We start from the raw sequence: 16,486 nt of genomic DNA, 5'->3' as shown, positions 1-16,486 counted from the left end.
AGGAGCGTGAGTGCCACTCCCCTAATACGTTACTCTTCAGAGAACAGCGGTGTTGAGCCATCTCAGCTGCTGGAACTCTACAAAACGGTAAATGCCACATGCCCACATTTAACTATTGTTGGCATTATGTGCATTGGGAGGTATGGACATGACCATACCGTTGCACCTAATCCGGATTTCCTGGTGCGTCTTACACAGCTGTAGATGACTCTTCATAGGAGCTTGTAGCCTGTCGACAGCTGCTGTGCGACAATTTGGGACTAAAGCCGGAAGATATTGAGCTTAGCATGGGAATGTCTGCGGATTTTGAGCACGCGGTTTGTTGTATAACTTCGACTTACCATAGCTACTAGATTCAACTCGGCAGCACCGTTGTGCGGATTGGGACAACAATTTTTGGCGAACGTTCTCATTGACCGAGCTCTAATAACCCTCTCCTTCCTTGTTTCAGTGTCACAGCAATGTCGGAAACTGCTGGAGAAGATGCGTCATCTTTGCCACTTGGTGAAGATGGAAGACCTCTAAAACCTTGCTGCGCTTGTCCGGAAACTCGTTTGTTACGTGACCAATGCATTTTAGAAAATGGTGAATCCATGTGTACACAGTACATTGAAGCTCATAAAGAGTGTCTTCGTAGATTAGGCTTTAGGATCTAATTTATTTGTACTATACGCCTTAAATAAAACCACTACCTCTAGACTTCGTTTTTTATTAAAAGCAGTTACGCAACCACTAACGCACTCGTCGCATTTTAAGTAAAATGGATCGAACGATTGGCGCACGTTTTCGAGTTACCGGGGCCATGCTTCCGAATCTAGTTGGACGTGATGTTTGTGTCGTTGGTACTGTGCTCAATGTCGCGTCCACTGGACAGCGGCTTCGCTTACGATGTGTGGACGGGCGCGAAATTGATTGTTACCTCCAGTCGCAACTTCAGGTGGGTTTAACATGCAATCTTTTATTTTCCCCGGTGTGCTTAAGGTTTTCGTTTGGTGTTCTGCACATCAGCTGAGTTGCTTCCGTCTAGCTCAAACCAGAGGAAATTATATCGTTCTCCATTTATCCGATGTCATAATCGATTGTTACTAGTCATTTTGTGAGAAAGTCTAAGGTAGTCCATTGTCAAGTTGTGAAATTGCTGACAAAAATCCGTTGTTCGAACCCAACCCCAGTACCTTAACTGCTCCCGTCTAGGCCTGGGCAACGCCGTAGTATCTCAACCCGTGTGCTTCTTTCGACTGGCATTGCAGTTAGGCACCGAGTGTTTTTTCATTCTGAGACAAAGTGATTAGGACGGATTGGTGCTACAATGGTAGCAGTGTTAGACGGTCTTACTGTCATGGTTAGATCAACGCCCTAAGTAAGTAGTCTACATTCACCACGACATTTCCAAACCTTACTACGTGGCAACTAAAGTTCCGGAGGAAGCTTTGTCACTCCGAAGTCAATTTCTCAGGAATATTGGGTTTACTTCGTTGCACCCGTTAAGACGATATTGTGACGGTGACCCACCATGACCCATTGAGCTATACTGGGGACACTTGACACTCTCAGTCTGTCATGCTAGTTTAATCGATCATTAGAGGTCTCCAGGTCCTCCAGTTTAGAGGTTGGAACATGCGTGGCCATTTGCTATTTGAACTCCTGAATCGTTGGGTTGAACACTCAACAACAATTTAGTTGTTCAGCCGAGTTACCAACCCACAGTGGAGTTGGAACCTGATGACTTTCGAGATAAACGAATGCATCGTGCCCATCAAGCGTCACCAAACTATTGGTTCTGAATAACGCCCAACTGTTATGTCTGAAAATGGAAGCGAAATTCTCAGTCTGTGCTCGTCTAACTTATCACCTCTGAAAAAAAACAGACCGTCCCAACCAGCTGGGGTGATTCGGTAGTTTTGCCCATTTTCAAAAGGTGTGTTCGCAATGAATGTGATGCCGTGGTTTGGCAGTCTGTTCACCTCCACAACCCGTTGAGCTATATTGCGAGATGCACGTGTGGTACTGAGACCCCATCGTGCCAGGTTGGTCAATGGGTAGAGGTTTGATTGTGTTTAATTATATGTGGCCGTTTGCTCCTTAACATTGTAGGCTGATCTGACGTTCTTACGCCAAACACCACTGTTTTGTATTTGGGCTTTTTGAGCCAAATACCCTAGTTGAGGACCCAAATCATCCTCCTGCGTAGGTCCGGGAGCCCTGGCACTATCCGATCCCACGTACAACAATGAATTACACATTTGCAAATAATCTCATGCGAAGTCGACCGTCGCGTGGTGTCATCAACCGGTCGCCTTTGCTGTTGTATACAACAAGGTGGATGAGCGAAAACAGGGTACTGTTGACGTCCCCTTTTTCACTCTCATATTCTTCTCATCCCACTGCTGGTGCCCTCCGTAGGCCCGTTCTTCGGTACTGAAAGATCCGTTCGCCACCCATTGTCGTTAGTTGCAATATTTCGACCACCATCGTTGCAGAGACTTCGAAATCATTCTCCAAACACCGACGATCACTTCTGACAGCCTCTTAGAAGACAGACACCAGACTGCTCTTGCTTGTACAACGGACTCGCTTTCTGTTTATGATTTCTCTCTCTCAAGTATTGCTGTTAAACTGACGTCACCAAATTCCGTATGCTTCAGGTTGCTCACCTCTGATGATCCAGCGGCCGCTGTCCCTGGTTCTTTTAGGGTTGGTATTGTTCTGAGCCACCGAACTGGAGAGGCTCTGTTAGGAAGATTGACCTTCGATAGTCGGTTCTCTTCAGTCGGTTCTGTAGCATCTGTGAGAATATCATAAACGCGCCAGTAATTACTGCCTCCAACAGACTATCTTCGACACACTCAAAGGAGATTTTTTACGACGTTTTGGGCGCCGTTTTGTGCCGCGCTAATAGCCAGAATATTTTGTTTGTCAGGCATAAGAGCGCACAAGGGAATGGAATCGGCGCTGCTGAGGTTTATTTGGACAGTCGTCTTGGACTGAAATCGAGACACACGGAAAATGGTGAAAGTATATGCTGACCACAGACTGTTTCTGTTCGACACTAACCTCCAAAACAACCTAAGCCGCTTGGCAACATGGTACCCCGACACGCAAACCAACTCCCAACATCGCCACTAGCTGTGTGGTGTTAATCAATTACCGATTCTCGCTTCTGGAACATGCATGTGGATTCCGATCACGTGTTTCTTCATTACTGCTTTTCATTGCGCCTTTCAATGATTCGCACACCTCACTTGGCTACTAAGAAGCTCCTGAATCTTGATGTAAAACAAGCCTACCAGAACCACCTACTGAAATTTCTTTCGGACAGTACAGATTCCACTGTTGATTGCTACTAGAAGCTGCTCCTCAAAACCCTTCAAAATGCTGGGTGAAATCCTCAGTCGATGCGTGGCTAACTTGTTTGTCTCTACCTGGGTTGAAGAGACCGTCTCAGCTAACTCGGGTGATTCGATAGTGATGTCCATTTTCAAACACGGTGATCGTAGTGTGTGACGATGACAGATGAATTAGTTTGACCCCCATTGCAACCAAATTCTTGGTCGCTTATTCTAGGTCATCTTACGAAGACTAGACCCGAGAACGTTAAGCAGGATCCTAACCAGTAACGTGCTGTGTGGACCAGGTCTTCACATTTAGTTCACAATGCTCATACAATTGGTTATACCCTAACACTACCTAACTATCCTACACTGTTTGTTCCCGTATATTCGTGATCGCGTGGAAGTGTGTGTGGAGCTCTCCAAAAGCTCCTCTACAAACAGGGGTGCCCACTCCACTTTTGCTTGGTTTCGCCATTGATGACGTAATGAGACGAATCCTGGAAATTCTTTAAAACTAGATATTTCTGGTCAATGACCATGTCAGCCTGGAATATGCCAATGACATTGCTCCTGTTTTCTTGTAAAAGCAGGAAGAATTACTAGAAAACTTAACGACGGTTATCCAGTCCTCTAGTTTGTGCTTTGCACCCATAAACTGCAGTTGTGCTGCCTGCAAGGATTCGAGGAGTGACGCTGGAAGTTGCACAACCTGTCTCCGAAGTTGTATTAGCTCCGACGAAGTCAACGCACGCATTGCCGTAGAGACTTGACCTTAGCGTGGTGTAACAGTATATGCGCCTTTGTAACCCATTGAGCTATACTCTGACTATCGATGTGATCAATGCTTAGATGACCAACACAGTCACCTGGTCCCCCACGTTGGTGATGGAACAGACGTGGCGTCTTCGTCTTCAAAGAATATGCACTGGTATGTCCCGCAAAACACCATTGCCTTGCTGACAGGTCTTTGAGCCGAAGATTTTGGACGGTGAGCGTGATTTTCCTCCTGTCTAGCCCTAGGCGCACCGCAGTATCTAAGCCCATGTATACCCAACATAAAGCGGCTTCCTTGAGGTGGTGGTCGGCCTTGAGTGCTGCAATGACCCCACGGGCTACACTGGCTTAAACTTCGTGGAAGGAGCTTTGCTAGCGGTGTTTAGCGCTGTCTGTTTGGCTTCTCCGATACGATCAACTGACTACTGGATAGAGTCAAGATCGCTAGTCGTGATTGATGCTAGGAAATCCCTACCAACAAGCAGAGTACGGCGGCGCACGGAAATCCCTCAGATGCCAAACAGTGAAGAGCCTAAGGAGAGATTTAGAACTTTGTTGAACATCGGAACCTCGAGAGACGGAGAAAGCTTTTGCTACTCGAAACAGCCCTGGCCTATACTAATTAATACGATCGGCTTGTCCTAGGAAATCGACGGTCACTGAAGCGATCGGTGAAAACGGTGGCCCTTTAATTCACTCCCAAAAACGCCGGCTAGAAATACGGGCCGAAAACTTCGAAGACCAATCTAGCTGCTCTCCTGCAACACAGCTTCTGGAGGTAGTGGATACGGGCGAATGCATCCAGTCCTCTTCAAAGAATGCGGAGAACATCATCATCGACAGCATGACATCAGTGTTCAGCACCAATGCTTCATTGAAGAGAAGAAGAGAGAGAATGTGGTGACTCAACAGTCGTCCGCTTCTTCGAGAGGGTACACGGACGCTGTTTGTAAACCTAGTAGTTGTAGCATCGAAGATGCTCTATCGTTTTATCCTTTGAAGTTTGACTGATCACAAGGAGAGACATTCGTGAATACCGTGTTGAGTTCCCCCAAGAGGATGCATCGATCACATTTTCACCCTTCGTCAGATTCTGGAGTAGCTACACTGCTTCCAGCAATCTTCCTTGACTTGAAAGTTGCCTTCAACTCTGGATCCTCACTATAACAGTATCTACGGAGCAAGGGTGTCTCCCATGTATTCTTGACCCTTATTAAGGTCGCCTGAAGGCGTACATGAAGCTCTCTCCTGAGTTCACTACTCAGGTAGTTTAAGGCAAGACTCCTATTCCACTCTTCCCAGGCCATTCACTGACAGATGTCGAATGCGCCAACGATATCTGTTTTCGTTTGGTCTAACACCATTGTAATGCAGACAACATCTAAATAATTCTGCCTCATGGTATTTTGAATCTAATTTGAACTCATGATGATTCCTCCATTCATTTGCTTACTCTGCCCATGTACTTTCGGTCACCAGTTTTTCGCCCATCTATATCCGCCACTCCTTGCCGCAAAGGTCGTCCCGTCCGACACTTGTGTGTTTGCCTGTGTGTCCGTGGGCAACTGACCCACCTGTCCCCTTTGCTGAGGCTACCTTTACTTGTTTTCTCATGAGTTCCTTGTAATCGCACCGTCAGTCAGAATCACGAGACTGTTGTCAGAAAGGACGACCGCAATGCACATTACTGAGCGAACATTCCGCTCGCCATTGGTGTGTGGACGTTGACACTGCACTGTGCCGGTCAGTGACAGTTGACGACACGAATATGAACAATTCAGGTTCCTTGTATACGTCTGCTTACCTTTTTGTAAATGGTACCGTAGAATTTTGAACACAATTCTTGTGATGTTCCGGGTTGTCGAATCTATGCGTCACTCAAAGTTCCATGTATTTAACCTCAACATCGTATAGCTTACACCTCACACCTACAAACTTTAAGGTGCGGCTTGAAAACTGGAACGGCTCAAACCCTAATCCCATGCCTGCGGATGAGCTCATCGAGGTAGTAGGCAATTTTGTCCACCTGGGCAGCTGTGTCAGCCCTGGTCGTCTCACCAAAGGTGGTATTTCCATCCGAATTGGGAACGTCAGATCAGCTTTTGTGAACCTGCATCACTTGTGGCGTAGGCGTGAAACCAGCGTATCTGTCAAGGGTCGAGTTTACAATGATGTGGCGCAATCCATAATGTGGGTCAGGAGCCTGAACACTGCGCACTGAAGGTGTCAGAAATCTTTCGGCGTTTGGTCATCTGAGCATTGTCCTAGTTTCTGAGACACAGCACACATCAATCCCAAGCGAGTCCAGTGTGATTGCAGGAGCAGCTTGTTGTCCTGCTTGCTTCAGAGTGCGAACATTGAACGAGTGGGTGTCGAGGCTTGAGGACTGATTTGGAGATTCCTGAAGATGTCGGCACCATGTGACGAGCAGATGCTGCACGCAAAACCGATGCATGACGAACGGAGTCATCAGTCCTAAGTGCTGGGCCTACAAGGAGAGAGTTATTAATGGGGTGGGGAGAGGGGGAAGAAAAAGTATGTGAAGGAGAAAGAAGGGAGGCGTCAGCAGTAGCCTGTTTTCGCTTAACCGCCCTGCTGTATGCAGCAAGTAAGGCGACCCGGCTGATGGCACCACGCGACGGCCGATGTGGCATGAGTTTATTTGTGTATGTGCAATTACGGCAGTGAAGCATCGGTGTTGGACACTGATGTCATGCTGTCGATGATGATGATGATGATGATGCATTGTCCTAGTCTGGGGAGGATACCGGATAGGTAATGCTAAAATACATCGAAAGGTTTTCGGAAGAAATAACTCTCTCACAGTAAGTGAGCTGATCACACTCGATAGCTGCGCTGACTTGGTTGTGTGTTCCGTATGTCAGTTGACTGAATTCCTCGAAGGACCCTTTTTGCCCAACCACGAGAAAAATTCAGTCGAGCCAGCGGTCAGTGACTTGGCAACAAAGCGTGAAAGTCCTTACCAGCAAGCCCGGCCTGCTAGTTATTGCCGCCTTCCAGAATGAGAGCCCGGAGACGGGATACGTTAATGGCTAGAGACATTGTCATGCATAGCCCACTCGTGCGTTCAATATCGCGCATTCATCCAAGTTGCCTTCAGTGCATAGCTTCCCTTGCTGATCTTCTCAATAAGGAGTCCAGGTAGAACAATCATTCATACAACGAACAAAATCGCCATACCACATCGACCGTCACGTGGTTTCATCCGTACTGTCGCCCCACTTGCTGCGTACAACAGGGCAGGTAAGCGAAAACAGACTACTGCCGACGTTTCGCTTTCTCTTTCACATTTTCTTTCCCCTCCCATACCCGATGGATAGCCTCTTGTGGGCCGATCCGCTAGGACTGACGACTTCATTCGTCTGGCATCGGTCTTGGTTGCAGCATCGGCAGGCGTCGACAAACTTATGCATTTAGAAATCAACCTTCAATCGTCAACACCCGGTCTATCTGGCCGCTTTCAATCTTCTAACTCTTATGCATGCAGAACGACAAGCTGCTCTTTCTCTCACAAGTGACTCGCTTGACATTTACTTATGCTGTCTATCAAGTAAAAATTCAAGATGCAAGCACAATGGTTGAGCCAACTCCCACATCGCTCTCCAATCTCTATCAGCTGCGCAACTCTGGGGATCCAGAGGCTACCTTTGCAGGATGCTCAAGGGTCTGTGTGGTCCTGAGTCACTGGACAGAAGTAAAGTTGCTTGACTATATATCCGTTGATGTTCGCCTCTGCGGTTCGTCTTGCATCTGCCAAATAGTCTCGCACGTGGCAAATTGATCGTTTTCTATTATGTCTGCTTACGCCTGAGCTGACTAGAGCTCTGACACCAAAGATAAGTTATATGACACCTTTTTACGACTTGCTGAAAGCTCAGGTATCATTGTGGTTCGTGGAGAGCTGAATGCAGAGTGGACGGGCTTAGCGCATCTGAGACTCATGTGGTCTTCTTGGGTTGGGCTTGACGCGTACAGACACTGACAGACCAGTGCTTCAGCTATTTGTTGACCGCAGATGTTTTATGTAGTACTAGCCTCCAAAATGATGGTGTCTTGCCAAACGACGTCCTCCACCAGCACGCCAACCACGAATCCAAACTTGTCACATCGCAATCAGTTATTGATGGTGCGGATCATTAACTGACGGCCGCTCGTTTTAGCAAACTTGTGTGGATTTAGACTACATATTCTTCGGAAGTCGCTTCTCTCCGTTTTCCAGGATCAAGTAAGGGATGGATAAATGGCGTTGCGACCGAGAGGCCAGCAGATGATGAATTTATCAGTCATTGTCTGGAATCTCTTCCAACTGTTTCACCGTCGGATGTGAATCCACACTTGGACGATATTGCCATATCTTTGTACGATGTTGGGAGTTTCACCTGTGACGCAGCGACACCAGGTCCGCTCAAGAACTGGATATCAGACAGAACAGTGATACTATTTCGGTTTCGGAGGAATGTTCACGCCGGTTCCGAACATAACTCAGCCGGACGAATTAACAGATGTCAAATAAAACTTTGCGTACACTCTGACCGTGAAGCCTTGTGGAGGCACAAAAAGCCGCGAATGCCTGAAGATTACTTTACTTGATCCGTGAGGCCAGTCTCTTGAAATCGCCTCTGCGTGAAATGATGTAAAATGATGTAAAAATGAGTAAAAGTATCGCGACACTCCCGAGTGCAGAACGAAACTCGGCCGAGCACTTTGCACAATACTTTTCGTGTGCACATGCTGTCATCCATGTGGATTCTGGGCAGTGAAGCATCATTGTTGAACACTGATGTCATGCTGTCGATGATGATGATGATGATGATGATGATGATTCTGGGACTGCAGTGTAACTCTGGACGATGGACCTGAGATCCTTTTATAACCTCGGAGGTTTGTCATAGCATATTCTCTCCCATGTACCACCGAATTCCTGGTCCATATAACCTCACTCGCATTGTTCAATGGTGAGTTGGCGTCCTCAGTCAGCGTTTGATTGATCTGTTTGCTTGTGCCTGGGCAATAAAACTCCCATACAACTGGGGAATCGTTAATAGTGCCCATTTCCAAAAACGACATGCTTACCGAGTTACACAATCACAGGAGGGATGGGCTTAACTCCGGTCGTAACGGGACTCTTGGCTTCACTTTTCCTCCGTCGCGTTTTGGTGGCCCGATGCAGCAACTGCTAATTCAGCCTGACCAAACCTCACTGAAACTTCGGTTTGTGTCCACTAACCAGTAATAACTTTCGACACCTGACCGCCACATGACAATGTGGAAAGAACACTGCAGTAAAGAATGAAAGGACAGACGCCGGTTGAGAACCACACTTTCGGGAACGGCAAAAGAACAACTTTTTTGGCTTAATACGCCACGTTTAGAAAGTAGTTTGATTTTTTGACCACAGTGGTGAATAGCTGAACGTTGGCTGAGGTAACCAGAACATCTGAACGTTGCCATTGCAAAATGAGTAAGATGGTCATTTAAGATCCATAAAGTTTGATGAAAAGATACGGGTCAAACGGTTTATTCTGAGCTGAAGATAAGCTAATGGATGCAGCAACACCCGGGCGGTAGTTATCGCGATCTCGGCAATGGTATGTAGCCACTGATCTCTGCTACCCCAAGGTCGCAGCCGTAAAAAACCAACACGGTTAAGAGCCGTCGTTAAACTGCTCATGCTTCTCATGCAGCTGAAATGGCCCAATGTTTAGAGCGTGAATTTTTGGACCTGATATCCGTGTTTCCAGTCCGATCTCTGCGTCTCAACTTCTGTGTAGGCTTCGGCAACCTGATAGTATCCCAGCCTCAGTGCTTCCTTCGGGTGACATGGCAGCTAGCCACCGAAAGGATGTTGCAGCTGTACGATTATAATTACTATTGTACTATTCATGCTTCTCATGGAGGTCCACTTTACCCATCCTACATCTTCCAGTCGGTGCGGGACCTAGCAAGCTCTTTTGCACGGCGCAGTCACACGGCGTACGAAGCGTATAACCGGCCCGGTGCAGCTGTTTCAGCCATGTCACACAATCAAGTTTGTAGATTATTTGTGTAAAAGTCATTAGTCATCATCCTTCGTTGCTGATCAGGTGTTTTCGTGATCAAAGATGAGCAGTCGCCTATCCGCTTCAACGCCTGGCGCTCACGTTTTGGACTTGTGGATCAGTGATAGACGCATTGCAATTTCTCATACCCATCTCTGCCGAAAAATTCATACCCCGTCGCCACGGAAGCTGTTTAAGTTGAATAGGAGTAGCGCGGATTGCTAGTACTACTAGTGAAAGGAAGGCCTTCGCTGCGGAGTTATTTACTAGTAAATGCCAACTGATCGGCTACAGACTATTGGACAGGGAAGCAAAACTCTCATATGCATCTTGTTTACAAAAACACTATCCATCCTCTCTTTGGACGCGTCTTCCTAAACTTTTCTGGATATTCATTGACTGTTTCTCAAATCCAAACAAATGCTACAAAGCGACTCCCCTAATTCCGTAATAGATCTCACTTTTCAAGAGACGCAAAGTGGGTTTACAAGAAGAAAGCTTACTACTCGCATGCCTCCCCCATCAGCAGTATCACCGTTACACTAGTAGTAAATGTGTGATAGTCATCCGAAGGGACACAACTACCTGGACAGATGGACCTATCAATCTCTTCTGTCCCACGATCAGCTTTAGTTTTATGTCATCATCATGCGAAATCCATTCAGAAACACCCGTAAACATTACTTAAATAAATTGTTCTGTCTTATGTTCCAGTGAATTCTGATCTAGGTAGCGCCATATCTGAACATTCTGGGTCACTAAAGCCTAGCTCAGCAGGAGGCTGGAAGCTAATACAGGTGGGTATTGCACACTTTTCCTCCACAATGAGCTCTGGTTAAAAGATCGAACAGAGTCCGCGCATGCTCGTGACTCGTTTCTTTGCTTTTGAAGTAACCTACCTGTTTACGTAAAGTTGGGCGTCTGACAGCCAACTACCAAAGAAGTCAATCAACAGCCTTCCCAGTGGTCACTCTTCAAGTATGCCGTTAGTCGAGTGCAGAATGGCAAGAAGTACAAACTTCTATGAATTCAGCGTGCAGATCGGTGCACCCGGGAACAAAATCAAGTCAACTCAGGTTAGATCTCGAAGCATCTCGTAGACCTGATTGAACCCTTACTCTCGGTTAGGCAACACGATACCACGATTTGCCTAAGGCCTCATGAAAGTGGCCGTTTAAAGGGCTGTCATTCGGAAACAGTCGAATCCAATTCCAATTGAACTGACTCCTTGCACCGAATGTGAGGGCAAGTATTTAACAATGGAACATTAGTTGTGATGTTTTAGGTTGGCTCTCATCAGTACCGTAAACTAAAAATCCTAGCTACTCAACAATGGGGAGATTTTCTAGGGTGTGAGCCCCACCCGGATGACTCTCAGTACAACTGCGCGAAGCAGATACCTTTTGAACAATACTGAACTCTAGGTTTTCGGAAGTACTTCGAATGAATCGAGTAATGCACTACTGATCATAGTCAACAGCTCGACGGTCGGCCGTTTTTCCCTTTAAGACTCAGTCATTCCTCATCTATCCCTTTATGAGTGACTGTCTTGAATAGACTGAACTTTATCGTTGTGCTATGGTTTGTGTACCTCACTAGCACACTGGGTTGTACTGCATGGTGCCCATGTTGCATCCACGGAAATTCGTACCAGGTTGGTCAATGGATGGAGCCGTCACAAAAGGGTTGAATTTTACTGTGGTGTGACGTTTTTTCGCTTCCGTGACTCGTTGAGTTATACTGGATGATATCCGTGTGAAACCCTCGGAATTCCTCATATCAGCTTGGTCAATGGTTAGAGGTGGGTAGTGTATTGAGTAACAGGGCGGAAGTTTCTCCGCTTGATCGGATCTTTCAGTTGTAACACCCTTTCGGTGCCTAGCTATCATGTCACCCGAAGGTCTGGGATGAGGTACATGCACGAATCTGCAAGGCTTAGGCCGCGTTTGTTAATTTGAGACACCTATGTCATCAGATTGGTTTATCCCTGAATCTCAGGGGACGTGTGTATCAAGCTACAGTACGGGCTCTTTTATTGTATGAATGAGACTTGGCCTATCCCTTGACTTGGCAGAGAAGTATGAAGGAGATCACGAAACACTTGGGTGCTGTGGATGCTACTCGCCTTCCAGGATGGGGACCGCGTGATCCTCATTGTGCCTGGTTGGAGACACTACAAGATATGGCTGCCAACCGATGTCAGTGGCGTTCATTTTGTTGTCAGTTTCTATCCAGACCGCCTGAGTTATTGTCTGGAGGTGTAAGCATCTCGGAATGATTGTGGTAAGTTAGCACTAAGTCCCTTCCCCGTCAACCTTCACTCTTTTCTTTACAATGAGGTTTTCAAATAAATCATTGTTGTACGTCAGTGAAGCATCGGTATTGAACACTGATGTCACGCTGTCGATGATGATGATGATGACTACCAGGTTGCTCAAGCCTAGATAAGAGAAGTCGGACTCGAACCACAAATCTCCCGATCAGTAATTTCGTGCTTTAACCACTGAGCCATCTCGCCCCTCTGATCGGATACCGTTGCTAGTCGCCTCTGCGCGCTTCATTTGGCAACGTCTATGGGACGTATTCGAGAAAGGTTCATCGCACTGTTCATCGCACCCTGTTTATTGTGTCTGCTAATGCCCCAACTGACTGTCTCTGGATCTGCCGAAAGTAGTTTCTATGACACTCCACGTGCTCTTTTACCATGGGCTAAAAGTTCAGGCATCGTTGTGGTTGGTATTGACATTAACGACCAAGTAGATGGTCACTTTGGATCGGATACGAAACATAGGGACAACAAAAACCGTCTACTTCAGATGTGTGCTGATCACAGACTGTTCCTCTTCACTGTCAATTTCATGAAAAGCGGAAATCTCTTGAAGACTTAGTGCCCGCCATCACCTGTGGTGAAGGTCGATTACTGCCTGCCGATTCTCCGTAAACTCCGACCGTGCACTCGTGCGCTGCTGCTTTTCATTGTGCTTTTCAGATGTACACAAAACGCGCATAACTCGCTAAATCGTTAAAGTGCTCGTGGGCCCAGAAATCCAACGAAACTTTCAGAACGGGCTCATCGAATGCCTACCTAACGGTCGGATGTTACATGTTACGGGCCACTGGGAAGAGAGATCTACATCGCTGGAAATGCTGTTTGCGGTACAACCAGCCAACCTCAATCACTGATAGAACTGTGGCTTTGCTGGAATCCTGGCGACAGATACCTCCTGGCCACAACAAAACTTAACCTGTTGCATCACCGCACACCAGTTAAAACTGAGTGTCCGTGAAGACCGCGAAGCTTGGTGGACCCGGAAGGCCGAAGAAATGGAACATGCGGAAAATGCCAGAAACGTCCTTGGTCTGTTCCACTTGATTCGTTCGACTGGTCCTCGGAAGCCTCTTGACAGCGAAACTATCAGGGAGCCGAATGGCTCTGATATCCGGCAAAGGAGAACGTCTGGACCGCTAGGCACAATGCTTTGGACAACAATTCCTCTGGCTGCCGGCTACCTTTATTCCAGAGTGCCGGCCAGTTTGACTGGGAACATGAACATGAAACCTTCAGCCTCAGAAGTATATCTCTACTCAAACGTCAAGTGTTTCCGGCTCTGACGACCTTCTACCTGCTTTGTTCGGGGATGACGGTGAATCCCACAGTCAATGCTTGTGTAGCTTGTGGCTATCTAAGAGAAAGGGACCATTCGAGATAACTGGGATGAGTTGACAGTAGTGCCCATCTTCAAGAAGAGTACTCCCAGTGAGAATGGCAACCACAGAGGTATTAGTTTGATTCGCGTTGTTACAAGGCTTTTAAGCTCTTACGGTGGCATGCGAATCCTTGCGCCGTGAGCATAGAGCGCGGTCTCGAAAGGATGAAAACTGCGTCGACCATATCTTCACATTCTGTTCGGCATTAGAGCTACGCCATATGCACAGACTACCCACAATCTTGTTCCTTCACTTCAAGGTTGCGTTCGATTCTGTCGATCGGTGAATGCTGTCAACCACACTTGCTCAACGGAGTATGCCCCAGAGTTTGTGAACACGATTCGGCCTCTATATTCGCATACTTCTGGACGTGTGAAAGTGAAGGATGAGCTCTCCAAAATATTCCCTACCAAAAGTGGTGTCCGACAAGGATGTCGACGCTCTCTATTCTTTCCGAACTTTGTCATTGGTGATATAATGGAGCGATACTTGAAGGTCTTCAAAACCCGGTGTTCAAACTGTTGCTGGTGAGAACCTTGTCAAGACATGGTCCTCATCTTTGAAGACGAAACCGCAGCGCAAGCCCTGTTGAATAAACTGACCACCATCATACCACCTTTCGGCATGCGCCTAGCACCCTTAAAGTGCAATCATGCTTTGTAATGTGCAGTCATTGAACAGTTCCCTTACAATTAAAGGAGAATCTTCGGAGGTTGTGTGGAATTCTGCATACCGTGGGAAATGTATTATCTCTGACGGATGTGCCTGACGAATTCATTGCACGATTCTCTAAGGCCCGTATCACTTTTGATGATTTGCTTTGCGTGGGGCGTCAAAAGTCATATCATTGTGTGCTAAGGGTCGCGTGTGTCAGGCTACAGTAATAGCTGTGCTGTATGGCTGTGAAACATGGTCTCTGTGGACAGATGATTTGAAGTGTCTTCAGGTCCTTAAACACCTATGCCTCAAGCGTTGCCGGTGTGGATGGTGTCAGTGAATCCGTGACAAGGTAGTTGGAAAGCGGGTATTTCTCATGCAACAGGTACTTCAATCGCGGAAAGCATCCAACACCATTAACTGCGGTGGCTCAGCCACCACTATGTACGCCGAAACACCGCCCGCCGAGACAAGTGATGTCCTCTGGGCACCTTCGGGATGGCGCAAACCGAGAGATGGACAACGTATGACTTGGCAGACGGGTACAAAAGAGATTACAAAGAGTTTGGATGTTGTTGATGCGGTACGCCTTCCCGTGACCCCACCTGTGCTTGGCTGGAAACATTGCAAGAAACGGCGGCTGATCGATGTCAGTAGCGTTCGCGTTTCTTTCCAGACTGTCTGATTGAGCACTTTGAGATGTGGGAACCTCAGATTGCTTGCGACAGGCCACCACCAAGTCCTCTTAGTCACCCTCTCTTCTTGTGATTCTAGAGCTTCAAAATATAATTAGATAAAAATTGCGGGTATAAGGGCATGAACCATCAGTGTCAACACTGATGTAACTGACTCTGGTGATGATGATGAATAGATAGAAATTGTTCAGCTGTAACACCCTTCCGGTGCCTAGCTGCCATACCACTTGAAGGAAGCACGAGGGCTGAGATACTGCCAGGTTGCCCAAGCCTAGACAGGGGAAGTCGAGTGGCGGAGGTCGGATTCGAACCACGGACCTTCCGGTCAGTAAATTCGCGCTCTAACCACTTGGGCCATCTCGCCCATCTCCTGACCCTCAAGGTTGTAGTTTGTAATAAATGTGGCACTGCCTTGCTGTCTAGGCATTTGAGTTAAAAACTTCGGATAGGGGCCCTAATAATCCTCTTGTGTAGGTGTGTCCTGAGGGTATTGCAGCCCGCGTGCAACCATGGGCGCTAAAAATATTGTCATGCATCATCGGCCGTTGCGTTGAACCATTAATCGGCTCGTCTCTCTTGCTGCTTGTAACAGCGCGGGCAAGCTGAAATTAGCGACCGCTGACATCTCACTTGCACGTTAACGTATTCTTCCTTCCATCTTACCCTTTTCCAATGTGAATAACCTCTCTGTGCAGCTCCTGACACTAGGAGTCAGGCTCTACTGCAGCCGCTGTGCGTCCATCCCCAGTAACAACAATAAACACATCCTCTGTTTTAAGTCTGAGCTGTGAGGCAGCGGTTGTTAGGTTTTCTTTCAGGGACATTTCCCGGAGCCAGTGACTCAAATATCTGACCCGCTTGGTTGCAGGGCGCTGGCTTACCTCGAAGGTACATGGAGTAAGACGTAGCTCTCTGACTCCTAATTCGGCCGCGCGCAGCCTTTTGAGCTACACCAGACTCAGGTTTTCGAAGTATTTTACTCGTATTGAATAATGAGGCGGCGATCACGATCAACCGTAAGGAGATCGGGGTAGTGCGGCTTTTACGGTTGACCTTTTCTAACTCGTCCTCCCTCAATTGGAGGCAGTATCTTTGCTTCCGTAAATATGGACCTACTGGTAGTCTGAAGGAGACGTCTTACAACCCTCACATTCCTATCGCAGAGGACAGTGAGACTATACCTCCCGACCGCCTGGTAATACGATTAATTGCAGTACGGGGGCTCGTTGTTTTTCATCTGTTGGTTCTCCGTGGCCTTCCT

At 47.2% G+C, this 16,486-nt stretch overlaps 1 protein-coding gene across 1 annotated transcript in view; it reads left to right on the top strand.

Annotated features, from left to right (window-relative positions):
* Window positions 1–16,486, top strand: part of T265_10798 (hypothetical protein) — a gene marked incomplete at both ends in the record, with an annotated part of 29,354 nt that overhangs the window by 11,407 nt on the left and 1,461 nt on the right. Inside the window, one exon of the mRNA XM_009177270.1 lies at window positions 452–937. Coding sequence (XP_009175534.1) covers window positions 828–937 — 110 coding nt within the window. The remainder of the gene's footprint in view (window positions 1–451; window positions 938–16,486) is intronic.

Source organism: Opisthorchis viverrini, assembly GCF_000715545.1.
Source record: "Opisthorchis viverrini unplaced genomic scaffold opera_v5_408, whole genome shotgun sequence".
NCBI classification, from domain to species: domain Eukaryota; kingdom Metazoa; phylum Platyhelminthes; class Trematoda; order Opisthorchiida; family Opisthorchiidae; genus Opisthorchis; species Opisthorchis viverrini.
This window is presented reverse-complemented; position numbering and strand designations above follow the sequence as displayed.